This window comes from Rattus norvegicus, chromosome 10, assembly GCF_021556685.1.
Source record: "Rattus norvegicus strain SHRSP/BbbUtx chromosome 10, alternate assembly SHRSP_T2T, whole genome shotgun sequence".
Taxonomy (NCBI): Eukaryota; Metazoa; Chordata; class Mammalia; order Rodentia; family Muridae; genus Rattus; species Rattus norvegicus.
Genome location: NC_141543.1, coordinates 79,116,031 through 79,132,254, shown reverse-complemented (window position 1 = coordinate 79,132,254; position 16,224 = coordinate 79,116,031). Strand labels below are relative to the sequence as shown.

Below are 16,224 nucleotides of genomic sequence, written 5' to 3'. Positions count from 1 at the left end.
CTGCTGGCTTGTCCAGGCTCACCAGAGCACAGTGTGAGCGTGTGATGTGCCCAGAGAGGTAGGTACCAAGGTCAACGACAGAAGGGTCAGCTGTCCTCTTCCTCTTATTTCCGATGCATTGGAGTGAGGGGGTGTGGTCAGATGACGACTTGAAGCCAGTCTCCTCATCTCCATGTCCTCTTCTGTCCCCACACAAATGGCCCAGTGTACCAGCTGTGCTTGCTAGTACCTTGCAGTGACCAGATGAGGTGACCTTGACCTTGTGGGGTCCCCTGTGGGGACCTTGTCTCATCATAGCTTGCCTCTCTTTCTTCAGTGGCATGTTTATAGTATTACGCTTATTTATTTGTGTATGTGTGCTGGCGTGCATGTGCTTGACACAGGTGTGGAAATAGGAGAACTCTCGGGCATCAGATCCCTTCCTCTACTGCGTGGGTCCCAGGGAATGAACTCAGGTCGTCAGGAGTGCCTGGCGGCAGGAACCTTTACCTCTAGTTCATAAATTGCTACCATAACTGTCTCTCTGACCAGGACCTGTTAGCCCATATGCTAAATAACTTTGAGCTTTGGTGGTGTCTGAATCTCCAGTCTCAATTTCATGAGAGGTTGAGGCAGGAGGATTGCTTGAGCCCAGCAGCTCTCCTGAGCAACTTAGTAATACCTCTAGCTGATAAATAAACAAACATTACAGAAGTTTAAGTTGTTTTCAGAAGAATAGAAATGATGCATGTGGTTTCTTCGCCCTCATGCCCCATCTCCGTCACGTACACAGACACCAGAGCGCTACCTCAGACCTTCCTCAATTTGGACGATGGGACCTGGACCTCAGCCTCATTTTCAAATTTATTTCCTAAGTGATTCTGATGTGGGAGTCACTGCTGAGAGAGTCACTCTTCCAGACCAGTGCCTCTTCGATTTTAATTTGCATAAAATCACCCAGGGAGCTTGCAGACAAGTTCAGTAGGCCCAAGGTAGGACCTGAGACTCTGCATTTACAACAGACTGAGCCTGGGGAGCCGCCCGCCCCAGTAGGAGAAAGCAGCTACACTGCCCCCTTCCCCTGCAGCCTTACCCCAGGCCTTGTATGGGGAGCTTGGAAGCATGTCTACTCCCAGGAGCAAAGCTGTTACCCCAGCTGTACTGCTGGTCTCAACTTCTCAGAGAGATCTTGCTTCCAGATGTCAAGAACAGCTTCTTAACAGCCAGAAAAATAAAATACTCCAGACCCACCCTGTGGTAAATTGGCAAGGTAGCCTGGCCACCTGGCCACAGACTGTAGCATAGAATCTGGGGATACCAGCGGAAGTGACGCATGGGGAGGGGTGCGTCTGGCATCTTGCCAAAGCTGTCGGTTGACACTGTTCTAAAGCCCCGCCTTGTTATAAAGTACAGAGAATTTGTGGCAGTGCTTGCAAAGCTGCTTCCGAGTAGTGGGTTTTTCTGAAGTTTGGAACCTTATCTGTGATCAGTAACTGTTCCCAGGGACATGTCACAAGAGGAGCTGGCATGCTGAGGAGACTGAAGGTAGCAGCCAGGCTAGCGTGTCTCCACCCAGTTTGGTCACCGCTGGGTCTGATACGCAGAGACTAGTGGAGAGCTTCGTGTTTCTCTAAATGCATACACATTGGGGCCTTGAGGGGCGGGGATCTCGGAGACAGGGTCTCTTTGTGTAGTCTTGGGTGTTTGGGAATTTGCTTCGTAGACCAGGCTGGCCTCGATCTGCCTACCTCTGCCTCCCGAGTGCTGGCATTAAAGGCATGTGCCACTACTGCCCAGCATAGTAGGGACCTTTAAACTCCTCAAGTGTCCTAGAAGTCAAGGGTGCTCACGTTCCTTTTGAGTCCTGAACTGGTTCCCACTGTGATAGCCAGTAAAGCCGGGCAGCCGCTGCCCTCAGACATATCATTGAATTTTAATAAGGGGCAAAGGTAGGCACATTAAAGATAGGGGTATAGATAGATGCAGGTAGAGGCTTTATCAAGACAAGTTTGATTGCTGGTGGGAGGGGGCTAGCCTCTCTTAGGTAGAGCATTGTAAGCCTCCATTCTGGGCAATGGTAGATTTTATTGTTTCTATTTCTCAGAGGAAGTGTCTGAGAGTCAGAGTGGTTAAATAATTTGCTTGGCGTCACACCGCAAAGATGGATCTTGTATCTGCCAGGCTCCAAATTCTAAGCCCTTTCCCACCTCGCCTTGTTGAGGAGGAACTAAGTAGACTGAAACCCCCTTACCTAAGTTTTTCACTGGCTGGATGAGGCTGGGGGATGACTCTGAAGAGATGACAGGAAACCCACTCAGACATCTCCTGTTAAGAAAGGATTCCAGCAGTCCTGCTCAGTTCCCTCTGTGCTCAGGAAACCCTGAGGCTGAGAAGCCTGAAAGGCCCCAGTCCCGCCATGTGGAGCCTGCCCAGACCTCCCCAGGCACTGCAGTTCCCTGAGCAGGCTCCAAGCCGAGGCAGCCCATCCTTCTGTCCTTGTCACAGCTGCGTGCGACCTCGGCCTCCTCCTCCCGGCTGGGTGCACACTGCAGCCCTGGCACCTTCTGCCGGGGTCCTGATCCAAGCCAGTTGTCTAGCGATTTAATTTGGTGAATTTACCACTGCGTCCCAGAGTTTATATTGGCACTTAACAGCAGTAATATGTGTCTCTCTCGCCAAGAACTGACTATTTTCCCCAACCAAGATGAAACGCCATGCTCAAAAAAATAGGTTTGTGAGCTAATCTGTCGCCCTGACAAGTGTCATTCACCGAGTCACTGCTATGGAGCGCACTCAGAATTAAATGAGGTTGGGGTTGTCTGGCCTGGACCACAGGTGCCTTTTCCCTCTCGGTTAACAAGAGTCTGAAAGAGGCAGCCTCTGGCACTTTCAAATCACACCTCAGTATTCATGACAGAGCCCTCTCGGGGGAAAAATGCCATCTGGGGCTGGTGGGAGGTCTCTCCTGTCTCCTTCTGTCTCTTCTCAATCTCTTTCCTACCCTCCCCTGGCCCCCCAACTCTCCACAGGCCCAAGCGGATTCCCCCACCAGTTTAAAAAGGAAGAAAATGTTTCTCCTGCTGCCCCATGCCAGTTTTGAAATTCTGAGGTAGAACTTGTTACTGGGTTTAGTAAACCAAGGTGTCCATAGGAATGGAAGTAAGATCCGTCCTTTACACTTCAGTATTGTGCGAATGGGGTTCTTTGGTTTGTTTGGTTGGTTTACAGAACTGTATCGCCAGATCTCTTTAATATTTATTTTGAGCTGGTCTTACCAAGTTAACCAGGATGACCTTGAACTCCCGAATTAGCAAAGGCAGATCTTAGACATGGGATTTTTCTGCCTCAGATTCCTGAGGAGCTGAGATGACAAACTGCTGGGTAAAGGGTGCTTGCTTTGCATGAGGACTTGGATTTGAATCCAGGCACACCTACAGGTACTTGTAACCTCAGCACTGGGTGGGGATAGTAATGGAGTAGGGGAATCCTGAGAGCATAATAGCCCTCCAGTCAGCCTAGCCAACCTGTAAGCTTCCAGGTCAGTGAGAAACCGTGCCCCAAGGCAAAGGTCAGTGATCACTGGAGGGGAAAGACACTTGGCTCTGGCTTCCCATGTGTGTGTGCACAGACTCATGGCCCCACACACCCATGTACGCACACACACAAATGAGGCGAGGGAGATGACTCTCAATAAAGTCTCTGTGTACAAGCATAAGGATAGAGTCCGGATCCCCTAAAACTCACATAAAATATCAGGCATAATAATGATGCTCACAACCCCTGCTGGGGAATAGGATGACCGAGATGCCAGGGGTTCATTGGCCAGTCACCCTAGCCAAAGTGACAAGCTTCAGAGTCACTGAGAGACCCTTCTCAGAAAATAAAGATCAATCAAGGGAAGACAGTTCACATCATCCTCTGGCAGACATACAGCCCCATCCACACATGTCACAAATGTCCACGTGCATGTACACACGTGCGCGCGCACACACACACACACCACAGCTTTATTGCTTGGCATCTAGGCACTGGAAGGTAGTATCTTGAAATTTTTCTCTTTTCTATGGAAAAGTGTAGATTCTTTTAAACAAAATGTTCTCAGCTTGGCTTCGCTTGAATTGGGAAACATAAGGCAGTCAGATATGTGTGGGTTTCTGCCTTTCAGAGACCTGGGTAAACATGAGGGTACCCAAGCCACACCACAGCAACCCAGTTAGGAAGCAGGGGGAGCTTTTTCCCTACAGGAGACTCAGGCCGGGCCACCAGAACGTGGGTTTAGGGACAGGGTGTGTAGCTATCCCCTACTCAGTCCTTGGTCTAGGGGTATCTGTACGCACTCGGGTTACAGAGGCTATAATGAAGAAAATGAACGTGCAACTAAATCCTCACAGGATGCTCGCAGGCTCACCCTTACCACCTGCCTTCTGAAAGTCTCTTCACATTCCAAGGTCAGATGTTGACCTGAGAATCCTCGAGCCTAAGAGGAAAGAAGAGCATCTTTCCAGCCCAGAGACTGGCTCCCTTCTAGCAGACACCACCCATGTAACCTAATACCAGTTCGGGGGACTCGGTCTTATGCTGTTCTGTGGTGCCAGCCTGAGGATCTGATGGTGTCGTGTCTGCTGTCTGCTTCCCCTCACCAGCCTCAGCCCCCCAGAGGTGACTAGAGAGACGCAGGTGCGAGCTGGCTCGCTAGGTCCCTCTCCCGTCCTGATTAAGTGCTGTGAGGGAGTAAGGGAGGCCGAGCCGACTCACACAGATCTGCACCTTGCCTGTACGCCAGCCACTTGTAATTCCCCACAGCCCCAGCCAGCTCTGCAAACCAGAAAGAAATATGACCAGGCAAGTTGAAAAAATAAATTAAACTAAGTGTCAACTTTTCTTGTTTCTCTCCTCATTATTAAGAGATGGAATGGGGCTCGTTTATCAAGCAGGGGGAGAAATTAATTGACACGGCTTTAATATCATGATGTCTGGCGTGTCTGGTCACATTCCTTCATTTTTGGGGGAAAGACATTTTATTATAGTTTACAGCAACCAGCTGCCAACTACTGGTGTAAATGAGGAAGCAGGTGCGTGAAGGATGCCACATTGGAGGGACCGTGACACCACCCTGAAGGGGATACGCCAGGGAAGAGGAAGGACATAAAGAAGAGAGAGAAGCTGTCTGCAGGCCTTTCCAATCCATCACAAGCCTCCTTGGGAACTTTAGGGATTTAGAGTGGGGACGATGACAGCCCCTGCCTCTGATGGACCCCCTGGACCGGAAGTCTTTGTTCTGGGTCACTTCACTGAGCCCATAAGCTCAGTCCTGTGTACAGTGTGGGCCAGGGTGCCCGCTCTGTTCTTTGTTCTTAATAAGACCAGAGAAGTGAGAGTATTCCCGTTTGTCTCCCAGGGCAGCTGACTCATGGAGAACCAGGCATCTCACTTGGTAACCTTGAGGAAGGTCTGGGGTTGGGGTCTGGAAGAGGTCATAGCCCTTCACCCTGTACTCATTACAAGGTTGGCTGACTTAGGAGACACTGGAGTTATTTTTCCCATATGAAAGTCCTCTCGGTGGTGAATGGCTGAAGCTTCACTGCCTTCCCTACTTGCCTTTCTGGCCAAGAAATCAGGAAGAGAGAGCATAGGAGGGAAGTGAGCGTAGAGCTGCTGTGCTTTCTCCCATGCTAGGCGTTTAGGATGCGGGTCTCTTGCCCAGGTGCAGAACCGGTTTGGAGTGGCCCACCAGGAAGGAAGTACTTACTATACCAGCCACAGGGTTCCACGTTGGCCTCAGTCCCCATCTGTAGAGCGGGGATGATTCTTCCTCCTTTCCCCAGTGGGCCTGGTACAGACTGACAGGAGAAGGAAGGGCTGCCCATCCAGCTCGATGAGCTTATGCCTGTTCTTGTGAATTATGACGTTTGGTGTTCATGGGGACCACGCCTAAGATCACACTAAACACACCAAGGACTCTATCCACCTAGTCGTAGCCCCAGCCCCAAGATTATATATCGAATGCAAGCAGACCCTAAGTAATCATTCCGATGTCGTGCATGAGCTATAACTGAGGGAGTCCTGTCCCAGGCTGGTGGGAAATGACTGTACTGCTCTAGTGAAGTACATATTAACAACTAAGGCTGACATGGACCCGGGCTAATGTCATCTCAGCCATTGCACAGTACCTAATGTCCATGACACCCAGATGGCTTTCCCAGACTGAATGTCATTAAGGGTGTCTCACGGTGAGCAAGCACCCTGTATGACAATCAATAATCAGAAACATGTGGTCCCCACCCCACTCCCACTCCCCACCCCCTATCCCCCAGAACCAATTAGTGTTCTCAGGGCAAACAGGGTACCTCCCAGTCCCACTGAGCCGTTCTTTGTACTTCTCAGGCCTTCTTCACTTGGGACCTCAAGACAGTTGCCATACACACTGTAGTGGGTGGGGGATGATGTCCCTGGGCCAACTTGGGCTGGCATATGTATGTATGGAGATGTATGTAAGGGTCCTCTCTGAGCTAGATGCCCACCAAAATCCATCTTTGAGCACTGGTCCAGGGAAGGCATTGACCTCCAAAAGCATGGGGTGGGTTGAGAAAGCCAAACCAGAACTGGGCAAGAGCAACTGAGTGCAATGACTGTGGAGCCTGACCTGCCACCCACCAGGTTGCCTGAGGGGCAGGTATGAGATTTTTTTCAAGCTGGAAAGCACTCACCACACCCATACCTAAGAGATTCATGTTTGTGCTGGAGGCAACCTTTGAAACTGGCTCTTTTCCCCCCTCCACCGTGTGTGTGTGTGTGTGTGTGTGTGTGTGTGTGTGTGTGTGTGTGTGTGTGTGTGTGTAAGTTCTGAATATGCTTGCATGTGCATACCTTAAATGTTCCCTGAGACAATAAATTAGACACTCTAAAGTTTCCTCTTCACTTTTTTCTCCGTTAGCCGCAGCCGTTAATTTATGCCTTTGGCCAGTTTCCTTGGGCAGCACATTACTGGTTGCCTTTTAGTGGTCGTTGGCCCCGTAGGATAAGAGAAGAAACTTATTCTGAGGCTGGGTGGAGGCTGTTCCTAGCTTCCCCGCCCAATACCACACCCTCACATACTCTAAGTGCTTTGGTGGCCTTGTGTAAAGCGGGTCATTTTAATTCTGAGCCATTTTGTTCCTTGTTTCCATTCTCTTCACCCGTCTTTTATAACCAGGTATTATTCCGATGAATATTCAGTGTTGCTCGTTTGAACAAAAGAGGGAGAAAAGGTTTGACTGTTAAGTGCTTCCCTCTTAAGTGGGCTTTGACTTGTTAGTTTCCAATAATAGCGTGGTTCCAGAGAATTCTCCAGTTTCGACAAGTGCAACCTGCCCACTGCTACCCTACTTAGGCCCATTCTGAAAGCCCTTTGTCTGGGGTGAACCATCTTGCCTTTGTCTTTGTCCCAGGTCTGTGGGCTCCTGGAGCCCCCTCGGAAGTGTAGGGTGCACTTAAGGCTTTTGGAAGACAGTGGGCAGGTGAGATTCTACAGTTACCATGCAAGCTTCAGCCCTGGGTTGTTCTCTGTTATGAGTGGTGGCTGGAGTCAATTTAAACATCTAGGGAGAGGTCGTTCCCTTAACAAGGGAAATGAGACACAGATCAGGGCTGCTCACAAGGGCTCCCTCCCAGGGCCCTGAGAGAGTGCAGGTTCTTGTGGACTCAGTCAGTCAAAAGCCATGCCTTGGTAGAGATTCAGAAACCCACTTTTCTTCTTTGAGAGAGAAACAAGGGGCCCTCAGGGGTCGGGGCAGAGACGGCCAGAGTTCGTTTGACCATTTTTATTGTTACTGCTGCTGTTGTCTTCTTATTAGTGTATAGCATGGGGAGAGGTCAGAGGCTGACATTTTATTCTTCTTTCCACCTTATCTAGGCAGGCAAGCAGGTAGACAGACAGACAAGCAAACAGATGGATGGATGGACGGACATAGGAAGGCTCTTGGTGACCGACTGGCCACAGTGACTGCCTGGCAAGCCCCCAGGAATCCACCTGTCTCTGTCCTCTTACTTAGCACACAGGTAGATGCAGCCTGCCAAAGCTCAGGTTTTATATGAGTGCTGGAGATCCAACCTCACTTTACACCCTGAGCAACCCCCCAGCCTTTTGGCCTTTGCTTTTAAAAAAGGACAATACATTTCTCTTATCCATCTGCATGACTCAGTTTGATAGGTCTTCATGGACAAGTGCTATGTAACTGTGCTTAAGAAGATACCTAGGATGTATCGTTGCATGCTTCTCAACCTGGGGGTCATGGCCCCTCTAAGGGCACATGGCTGATATTTACACTGTGGTTCACCACAGTAGTACAATTACAGTTAGGAAGTAGCAACAAGATAATTATGGTTGAAGGTCACCACCATAGAGGAACTTTATTAAAGGGTCACATAAGAAGGTTGAGAACCACTGGCATATACAGAAAGAAGTGGAAGTTTCCAGGGCTGGAAAGGGCTGCCGCTTAGTAGGTATCAACTTAGGTTTGCCATGGTGAACAGGTTCCAGAGTGGGTGGTGTGGCAATGGCTTCACAGCTGTGCCACTGTCCTTCATGCCACTGGGCTATGCATGTCAAAACATGGTTAAGATGAGAAGTTTTGTGTTGTCTATAGTGTGTGTGTGTGTGTGTGTGTGTGTGTGTGTGTGTGTGTGTGTGTGTATAAAACATATTACCTCGGTAGAAAGCTGTAATGCCCGAAGTGAGTTTCCCCACTCCCTGCCCATCCCTCTCAAATTCAGAATCCCATGATCTCTGCCTTTCACCCATGGGCTTAATCTACTTGGGGAAGAGGATGCCCTCACCAGTGGGTTACTGATTCATTGGAAATGATAATGCACCTGTGAGATAAAAATGATTATATGTTGAGAAATAACACTTATTGATAATTAAGTGTTTCGTCGCCTCTTTGCTTCCCCAGATGGAATAAATAAATATTTTAGACATAATCAAGTTTGTTTTCTCGGTTTGGGCCAAACAGACAGGGATGTTGAAGAGATATGGATGCTTAAAAGACTGCAAACGAGTCTTGAGACCACCGAATCGTGACACATCCAGGCTGTAGAGGCTTCAAACCCAGGCTGTCTTCCTTAAGTCAGGAAAACCTTTATTTTCTTCATAAGGACTTTATTTTCTTTCATGTGTTATGAATGCTTTGCCACTTGTATGCAGAGCCCACAGAGTACAGGAAAGAGTATCTGATCCCCTAGAATTGGAGTTACAAATGGTAGCGAGCCATCATGTGGGTGCTGGGAATTGAACCCATGTCCTCTGGGAGAGTAGCAATACTCTTAGCCACTGGGCCAATCTCTTCAGTCCCAGGAAAATATTTTTTGTGATATAAACATTTCAAGTCCTGTGGGGTTAGGAAAGAAGAACCCTGAAGGGAAGTTCAGAGTCAGAATCCAAAATTAGGCCAAGAGCCCTCTGACCCCTTTACGGCTCTCTGCATTTCAGTCTCTACTTCTTAGCTGACCACCTCCATCCTGTCTCTGCCTGGTGGCCCAGCATAGGTCTCAGTAATATCTACCTGGAGTTGAAGCAGTGACTCCCATGGTGGACTAGGACTTCAGTGGCTACAGATGCAGTTTCAGTGGCACGGCTCCACCCTTGCCTCTGTCTCTTGTCAATTGTGACTAAGCTGAACCACTAAGGGCCTCCAAACCTTTGACTGTCCTCCGCCTCCTGGAATGTCGCGTGCTTTACCGTCTTTCCTGATAGCTTGCCTGGGTTTCGCTCACTCATCCACACTTACGCCTTCTGCCTATAGCACTGCGGTTGGCGAGTCAGCAACCTGGCTGGGAGGGGGAGGGGATATGGTCCCATTCTGCAGAGACAGCAGAAACCTGGCCCTCCACTGTATGGCTGTCCTGTGACTGTCATGACAAAATATCACACACTCGGGGGCTGAAAACTGCAGCAGTCCGTTTCCTCCTGTGCTGGAGGTGGTGGCTACACTCCCCCCACAGCTGGAGGTGGTCGTTTGTTGACCTGCGATGGTTGGTTGTGGCTGTATCACTTGTGCCATGCCTGCCTCTGCCCTCCCTTGGCCTTTTCTCTGTCTCTCTCTCCATGTGCTACTACTTATGAGGACACGAGCTGCTCGACTAGGAATGCTCTCACATCACGTTTGCAGAAACACTTTCTCCAGGGCTTCCGGTCTAGGTCACTCTTCAACCTACACAGTCACTCTAATTAGCAATGAGGTAAAACAGAATAGCAGCAGGAAACCCTGGCTCATTTGGGCTTGTTTTGCTTGCAAGGTGCATAGGTGGGTCCAGACCAGAGGGGTGGCCTTCACAGGCAAATGTGTGCCAGAGGCTGGAAGCAAGGGGCAAGATAGAGGCAGGGTCTGGCCAGGCAGGAGGCTGTCTGAAAGATTCTTCAATACTAGAAAGATAGTTTTTTAAAAGTCTGGTTCAAACACCTGAGAGGCCAAAGAGAAATGATTGGGGCTCTGCCACTGGGTGTGGCTGTCCTCAGCTTTGCAGGTGAGGAATGGCTATGGGCCAAGGACAGGGGACCCAGAGAGGAGTCAGAAAACTCCATGGGTTCTCTCCAGGGACACGGCTTGGGAAGTGTGAGCCGGGTGAGGGGGGCTGGGCCAAGCATCAGTTTCACTCACATGTGGCATCTTCTTTAGGCCTCAGCGTACTGAGGACCCAACTTTTACTGAGAGATGCTGTGAAACTTACCAGTTGGAGCCCCCGTGCAGACAGTTCTGTCCTCCTTAGAGCATGCCAGACACCTGCCTGATATGTCTGTGATGCTCTAGGCTCTGTGTACCAGGGAGTACTGAGACCGTGAGCTCAGAATTCGGGACATGGTAACAAATGATGACACGGATTGGAGATCACGGTTGCGTTGGTGTGAAGACCTGGTCCTCTGTTTTACTCTAGGTTGTTGGAGAGCAGGGAGCAACCTCCATTTTCCCAAAGAGTCTTCTAGAGCCTGCTGTGGAAACTGTGGTGTGAAAGCTCTGTGTGTCAGTGCCATTTCCCTGCTAGCCCTTGGAAAGTGAACTAGAAGAGACCTGAGAGATTCTCTTTTTACCTTGGTTGGCTGAGACCCAAAACAGATGCAGAAACTGAAAAAGGCTACATCTGTCTCTTATCTGTTTGATTGGAAGCACTGATAATCATATTGCAAACACCAGCCAGTCGGATTTTATCTTACTATGCTTAGCATTGGCCCGTTCAAGTCTCTGTAAAAAAAGAGTGTCCTATTTGGGGCTGCTGTCAGAAAATGCCATAGCTTGTAAACAAGTCTCTTACAGTTTTGGAAGCAAGATGTCAGAGTCAGGGTGCCAGCATTGTTGGTCCTGGGAAGGGCCCCTTTAAAGGCTTGTAGAAAGACACCATATTGTAGCCTGACTGAGCAGGAGAGGGGAGCAAAGCAAGGGTTTCATTCTCACCTTCCAAACTTCATCTCCCAAAGCAACACGCAACACACACACACACACACACACACACACACACACACACACACACACACACACCAGTCCATAGCAGCATAGCAGAGCCCTAGGAGTCTTGGTCTGGGGGACCTGGCATCTGCTTATCCTACCCTCATTTCCAAGTACAAAGCGTGAGGTCCAGAGAACAGAAGGAGGTCCCCAGGTTATGCCCAGGCAAGACTGTATCTAGGCCCCTGCGTCATCAACGTATTCTCCATCTCTGCCCAGTCCCCTTGCACATTGTTGCCAACATGACAGCCATGCTCAATGCAAGGTGGTAGAGCCTCCATGTGTGGGCCCACGTGGTACCCTGGTGCTTACTGAGTAGCTTCGCAGATGGGGACACATGCTGGAAACGCTGTTGGGGGTGGAAAGAGAAGAAAGGAAGGGGCAGGAGGGTGGAGAGAAGCATGCAGGATGCTGATCGGCAGTCGCCTGCCAAAATTCTTTAGTGCAGCTTGTCTAGTAAAGCCAGTCTCCAGCCGAGTAAATACAGTGGATAGCTGACGGGCTGACAGCAGGCATCAGACAGTCTTAAACTGCCCCAAATCCACAGCATGTTTGAAGCGGCAGCAGCAAAGGGATGCCCGCACAGAACAGAGGCCTGCAACTTTTAATAGTTCCTTCCAGGCCTCAGGATGTCCTGATGAGGTATTAGAGGAAGTCATTCAGGAAGAAAAGGACCAATAAGCGCCTCCACATGGATGCCGACCCGAGGGCTAGCCATCCAAGCTCACAGAAAGGGCCAGTGCGGCCCCGCGGTGATCGGAGAGGCTCTCTGCAGCCCACAAGCCTGCCTCCACACAGAGCCAGCAGGCTCTGACCCTCGTAAATAACAGACAAGTAAATCTCTTGTTTGCTTCTAGGCAAATGTGAGCCACAGGGGGCCTGCTGCGTGTGGGTGGATTCCTGACTGTTGCCTGCTGTTGGAAGGGTGTAGAGTACAAACTGGAATCACCTTCTAGACCACAACATACACACACACACACACACACACACACACACACACACACCCCACCTGCCTGTTTGGAATCTGTCATGACTGCAGGCCACCGTGTCTACTCTGCAGGAACCAAACTCATTCCTCCCCTTTGTTTCTCCTTCCTTTAGGGTTTGGCTTTGTCACTTTTGAGAATGAAGACGTTGTGGAGAAAGTCTGTGAGATTCATTTCCATGAAATCAATAATAAAATGGTAAGTCTGGAGGGATTGTGCAGTGGGGGACAGTGGAGGGATTGAGTCGCTACGGCATCCACTCACGCATGCAGTGGATAAAGAGAGGTATGAGGACTAGACTCTCAAAGTTCAGCCCTGTCAATGGGAACAGTTTCGAGAAACAATAGCCAGTGAACTCTTTTAATGAAGGTCCTGTTGGGAGTGATGGTGTTTATCTGAAATATCAGCACTTGTGTTCAGAAGGCTGAGGCAGGAGGATTACCACAAGTGCAAAGCCAGCCTGGTCTACAGTGAATTCTAGGCCAGGCAGGAATAGTGAAACCCTACCTCAACAAGCTGGAAAATAGGCCAGGCATGATGGTGCACCTTTAATCCCAGCACTTGGGAGACAGAGGCAGGTGGATCTCTGTGAGTTGGAGGCCAGCCTGGTCTGCAGAGTGAGTTCCAGGACAGCCAAGGCTGGGTAAAGAGATCCTATCTCAAGAAACCAACCAACCAGACAATGACAGAAATAGGCTGGGGAGATAGCTCACACTGAAGTGTTTGCTTGCAAGCCTGAGAATGTTTGATTTTTCAGAAGCTCTTTAAAAAACATGGGGTGTGGTAGTACGCTCTTATAATCCCAGCACTGAAGGGATGGATGGGCATAGGCTGATAACTGGGGCCGACTGGTCAGCTAGCCTACCCTAGTTACTGAGTTCCAAGCCAGTGAAACTGTGGGATCGAGGGGGACAGGTGGTACATCTGAGGAAGAATACCAGAGGTAGCCTTCTGGCTTGCACACACCCTCCACACACAGGCTTACACATCACCATCCGTACATACATACACAAAGCTAAAATTAATTAGTAAAAATCAAAAGGCTTAATTCAAAGTATTCAGGCTGCTCTACGCAGTTGAGACCCTGTCTCAAAAGTTAAAAAAAAAAACAAAAAACAAAATGACCATCGTTTGAAGCTATTCATGTGGGCATTACAACCGCTCTGTGCTATAGGGTGAACATGTCCGTAGCCTGCACATATGTGAATTTCATATAAGCAGCCCATGGTCCCCTCTCCTTTCTTCCAACACAGAATCCGACTTGCAGGGCAAGCACTCTATATTTTGCTGCACACCTAGCTCTCTTATATTTCAACCATTTAATAATGTAGAAAAGCATTTTCAAATCTTGGACCTTACAAAATAAATAGGTAAAAGGCTGGCATGCTGGTCCTCAGGTTGGATTTTACAGCTTCCTGATTTCAGCCTGCTTCATTCCTTCCTTCTTTTCTTTTCTTTCTTTTTTGAGATAGGGTCTCCCTGTGTAGTAAAGTTGGGGTTGGCTTCTAACTCACAGAGATACTCCTCTGCCTCTGTCTCTGCCAGGATTAAAGGTGTGTGCCACCAAACACATCCTCCAGCCCTGCTTTTGATGGAAGGCTCTCGAGGAGCAGATCTTAGATAGGAGATATGACAAACTGCTTTTCTTTCGGCCCTCATAATCTGCTGCCTCCTTCCCTTTGGCAGCTGCTCTTCCTGGTGGAGTAAGCCTCAGGAGGAGGGGAGGCTCCACTCCTGAAGTTCTGTAGAGCCAGGGAGACGGCCCACAGAAGTGACCACCAGAGGGTGCCCTGCTCTGTGTGGTGTCTGCCTGCTCTTTCTCCCATTCCACCATCCTCTCAAGTTAGTAGGGGGTGACAAACCCTTTCTTTGTTGGAGAGAGAGATCAGCAAGTGTTTCTAGATCCTCTGTATATCCCCTAGAGCACAAACATTTTGGTTGGCCACCAAATTCTCCAGCCCAGAGAAAAGAGGTTGGGAGGGCAAATTTGGGCTTCGATCGCAGCTGTGACTTTGATATTTTCTCCCTTTTGTCAAAACATTCCTTGCTTCGGTAACATGCATTCAGATATGCATTGTATATTGGTCTGATATGTGTTCACCAACTTTAGATTCAATAATAGAGCTTTTAGTGTGGATAAGATCAAAGCAATCTGCTTAGCATGTGGTGCTGCAGGCTTGATTCAATATTTGACTTGCTAATTTTTTCCCAGGGCACTAAAATAATATTGTTCATATTGTTCCTAGCCATCATATGCATCTGAAATGAAAATAGTCTTTCTTTGCATAGTGTATGTTGGCGGCATCTGCATAGGCATTAAAGTGGTTTGAGGGAGATAGATGAAGATCAGCACAGGTTCCTTTGTGGACTTTGTCCTCCAAATACACCTTCCCGTGGGCACCGCCTTTCCCACCTTAGGTCGCTGTTCGCTATTTTCTAAACTGAAGAGGTGGAGAACCTACAGCCGTGTTCCGATGCCTCGTTTAGCCTCTGCAGATCTTGCGGTTGTTGACAGGCTCTGAGAGGAAAGGTTGTTGGGCCTCAGGGAATGGGCGAGGCAGCAAGGACGCAGGCGGGTACCATTCCTCATTCCCTCAGTTCATCAGGAAGGGCACAGTACAGACAAGAGATGAGTCCTGCTGTGACGACGGACAGTCTTTGGATAAGCCTATGATACAAGATGGGAATGACTCTAGCAGCATCTGTTTCAGTAGGGAACAGGTCCTGGGATTGGCCCCGGGGCTACCCATTGTGAAGGAGCGTAGGTTTTGAGCTTCCTGGCTGCTCAGTGAGGCGTTTCAGCCCTTGTCTGTATAAGAGCCAGAGATGCTGCCAGCCATCCCCTAGTCTTCTCCCGAGTCTCAACAACTCTCTTTATGCAGGCAGTGCTGACCCAATGGCTTTGCGATGTCTCTGGTCTGAAATTCCTGCTTTCCTGTTGTCTGGGACTGTGCTTGTCCTGTAGGCAATAGGTAAAATTGGAAGCGGACAAAGATGGGGAAAGCTTAAGGACAGAGTAGTTCAGGTCACAGGCTTTGGGGTGTCCGTGGAAGTTCTTTTTTTTTCCCGTGGAAGTTCTTAGCCTACACCTACCCAGAGGAGAAATCAGAGGTTCTGGGGAGCAGGGGCAGGGGTAGGTAACTGAACCCCAGCAAACAGAGCTAAGACTGCCACTTCCCTGGGTTGTTGAAGGCTAGGTATGCTGGCTTGAGCAAAGGGGGTCACACCGTGTTTGCCTCATGGCAGAGGCATCATGATCTTGAAAGCCCTCCCTTCAGCCTGCTCTGAAGAAAGATGGAATTTAAAGGGGGTGGGAGGTAGCAGGGGAGGCTGTAACCTGAGTTGCTTTTGGATTCACCAAGACAGGAAATGCATTTAAACTGTGCTGTGGACAGAATTTGAATGAGACACCAGAAAGAGAAAACCCGGAAGGCCTTTAAGCCCAGGCAGATGCTAAAAGGAACCCAGGAGGATTTTTCTCTTCTATGCTATGAAACTGGGGAGGACAACCCTCCATCCCTCATCATGGGCCCTTAGTGGACCTGTGCGTCCACTTTCACACATTTGAAGATCTGATGGGTCTCAGCCTTGAATTACAGAGGCAGGATTTGAATCCAGGACCTCTGGCTCAATGACATGCACCTAGCATTCATCAGATTTAATTAATAATTATGGAGTGATTAAAGGAGTCGGTAAGGAACCAACCACCCGACTCAAAGGCATACATAGTTCCCAAAGCTGTTTCTTCTCTAATGTGGTTAGTGAATCTCAGGGTTTGTTTTTGT

General features: G+C 49.2%; 1 protein-coding gene across 44 annotated transcripts in view; it reads left to right on the top strand.

The window, feature by feature from the left end:
* Window positions 1–16,224, top strand: part of Msi2 (musashi RNA-binding protein 2) — a 368,962-nt gene that overhangs the window by 284,336 nt on the left and 68,402 nt on the right. For all 44 annotated transcript variants that reach the window (XM_087573094.1, XM_087573092.1, NM_001430239.1 and 41 more), the window contains 1 exon segment: window positions 12,555–12,637. In XM_087573094.1, the coding sequence (XP_087429220.1) occupies window positions 12,555–12,637 (83 nt within the window).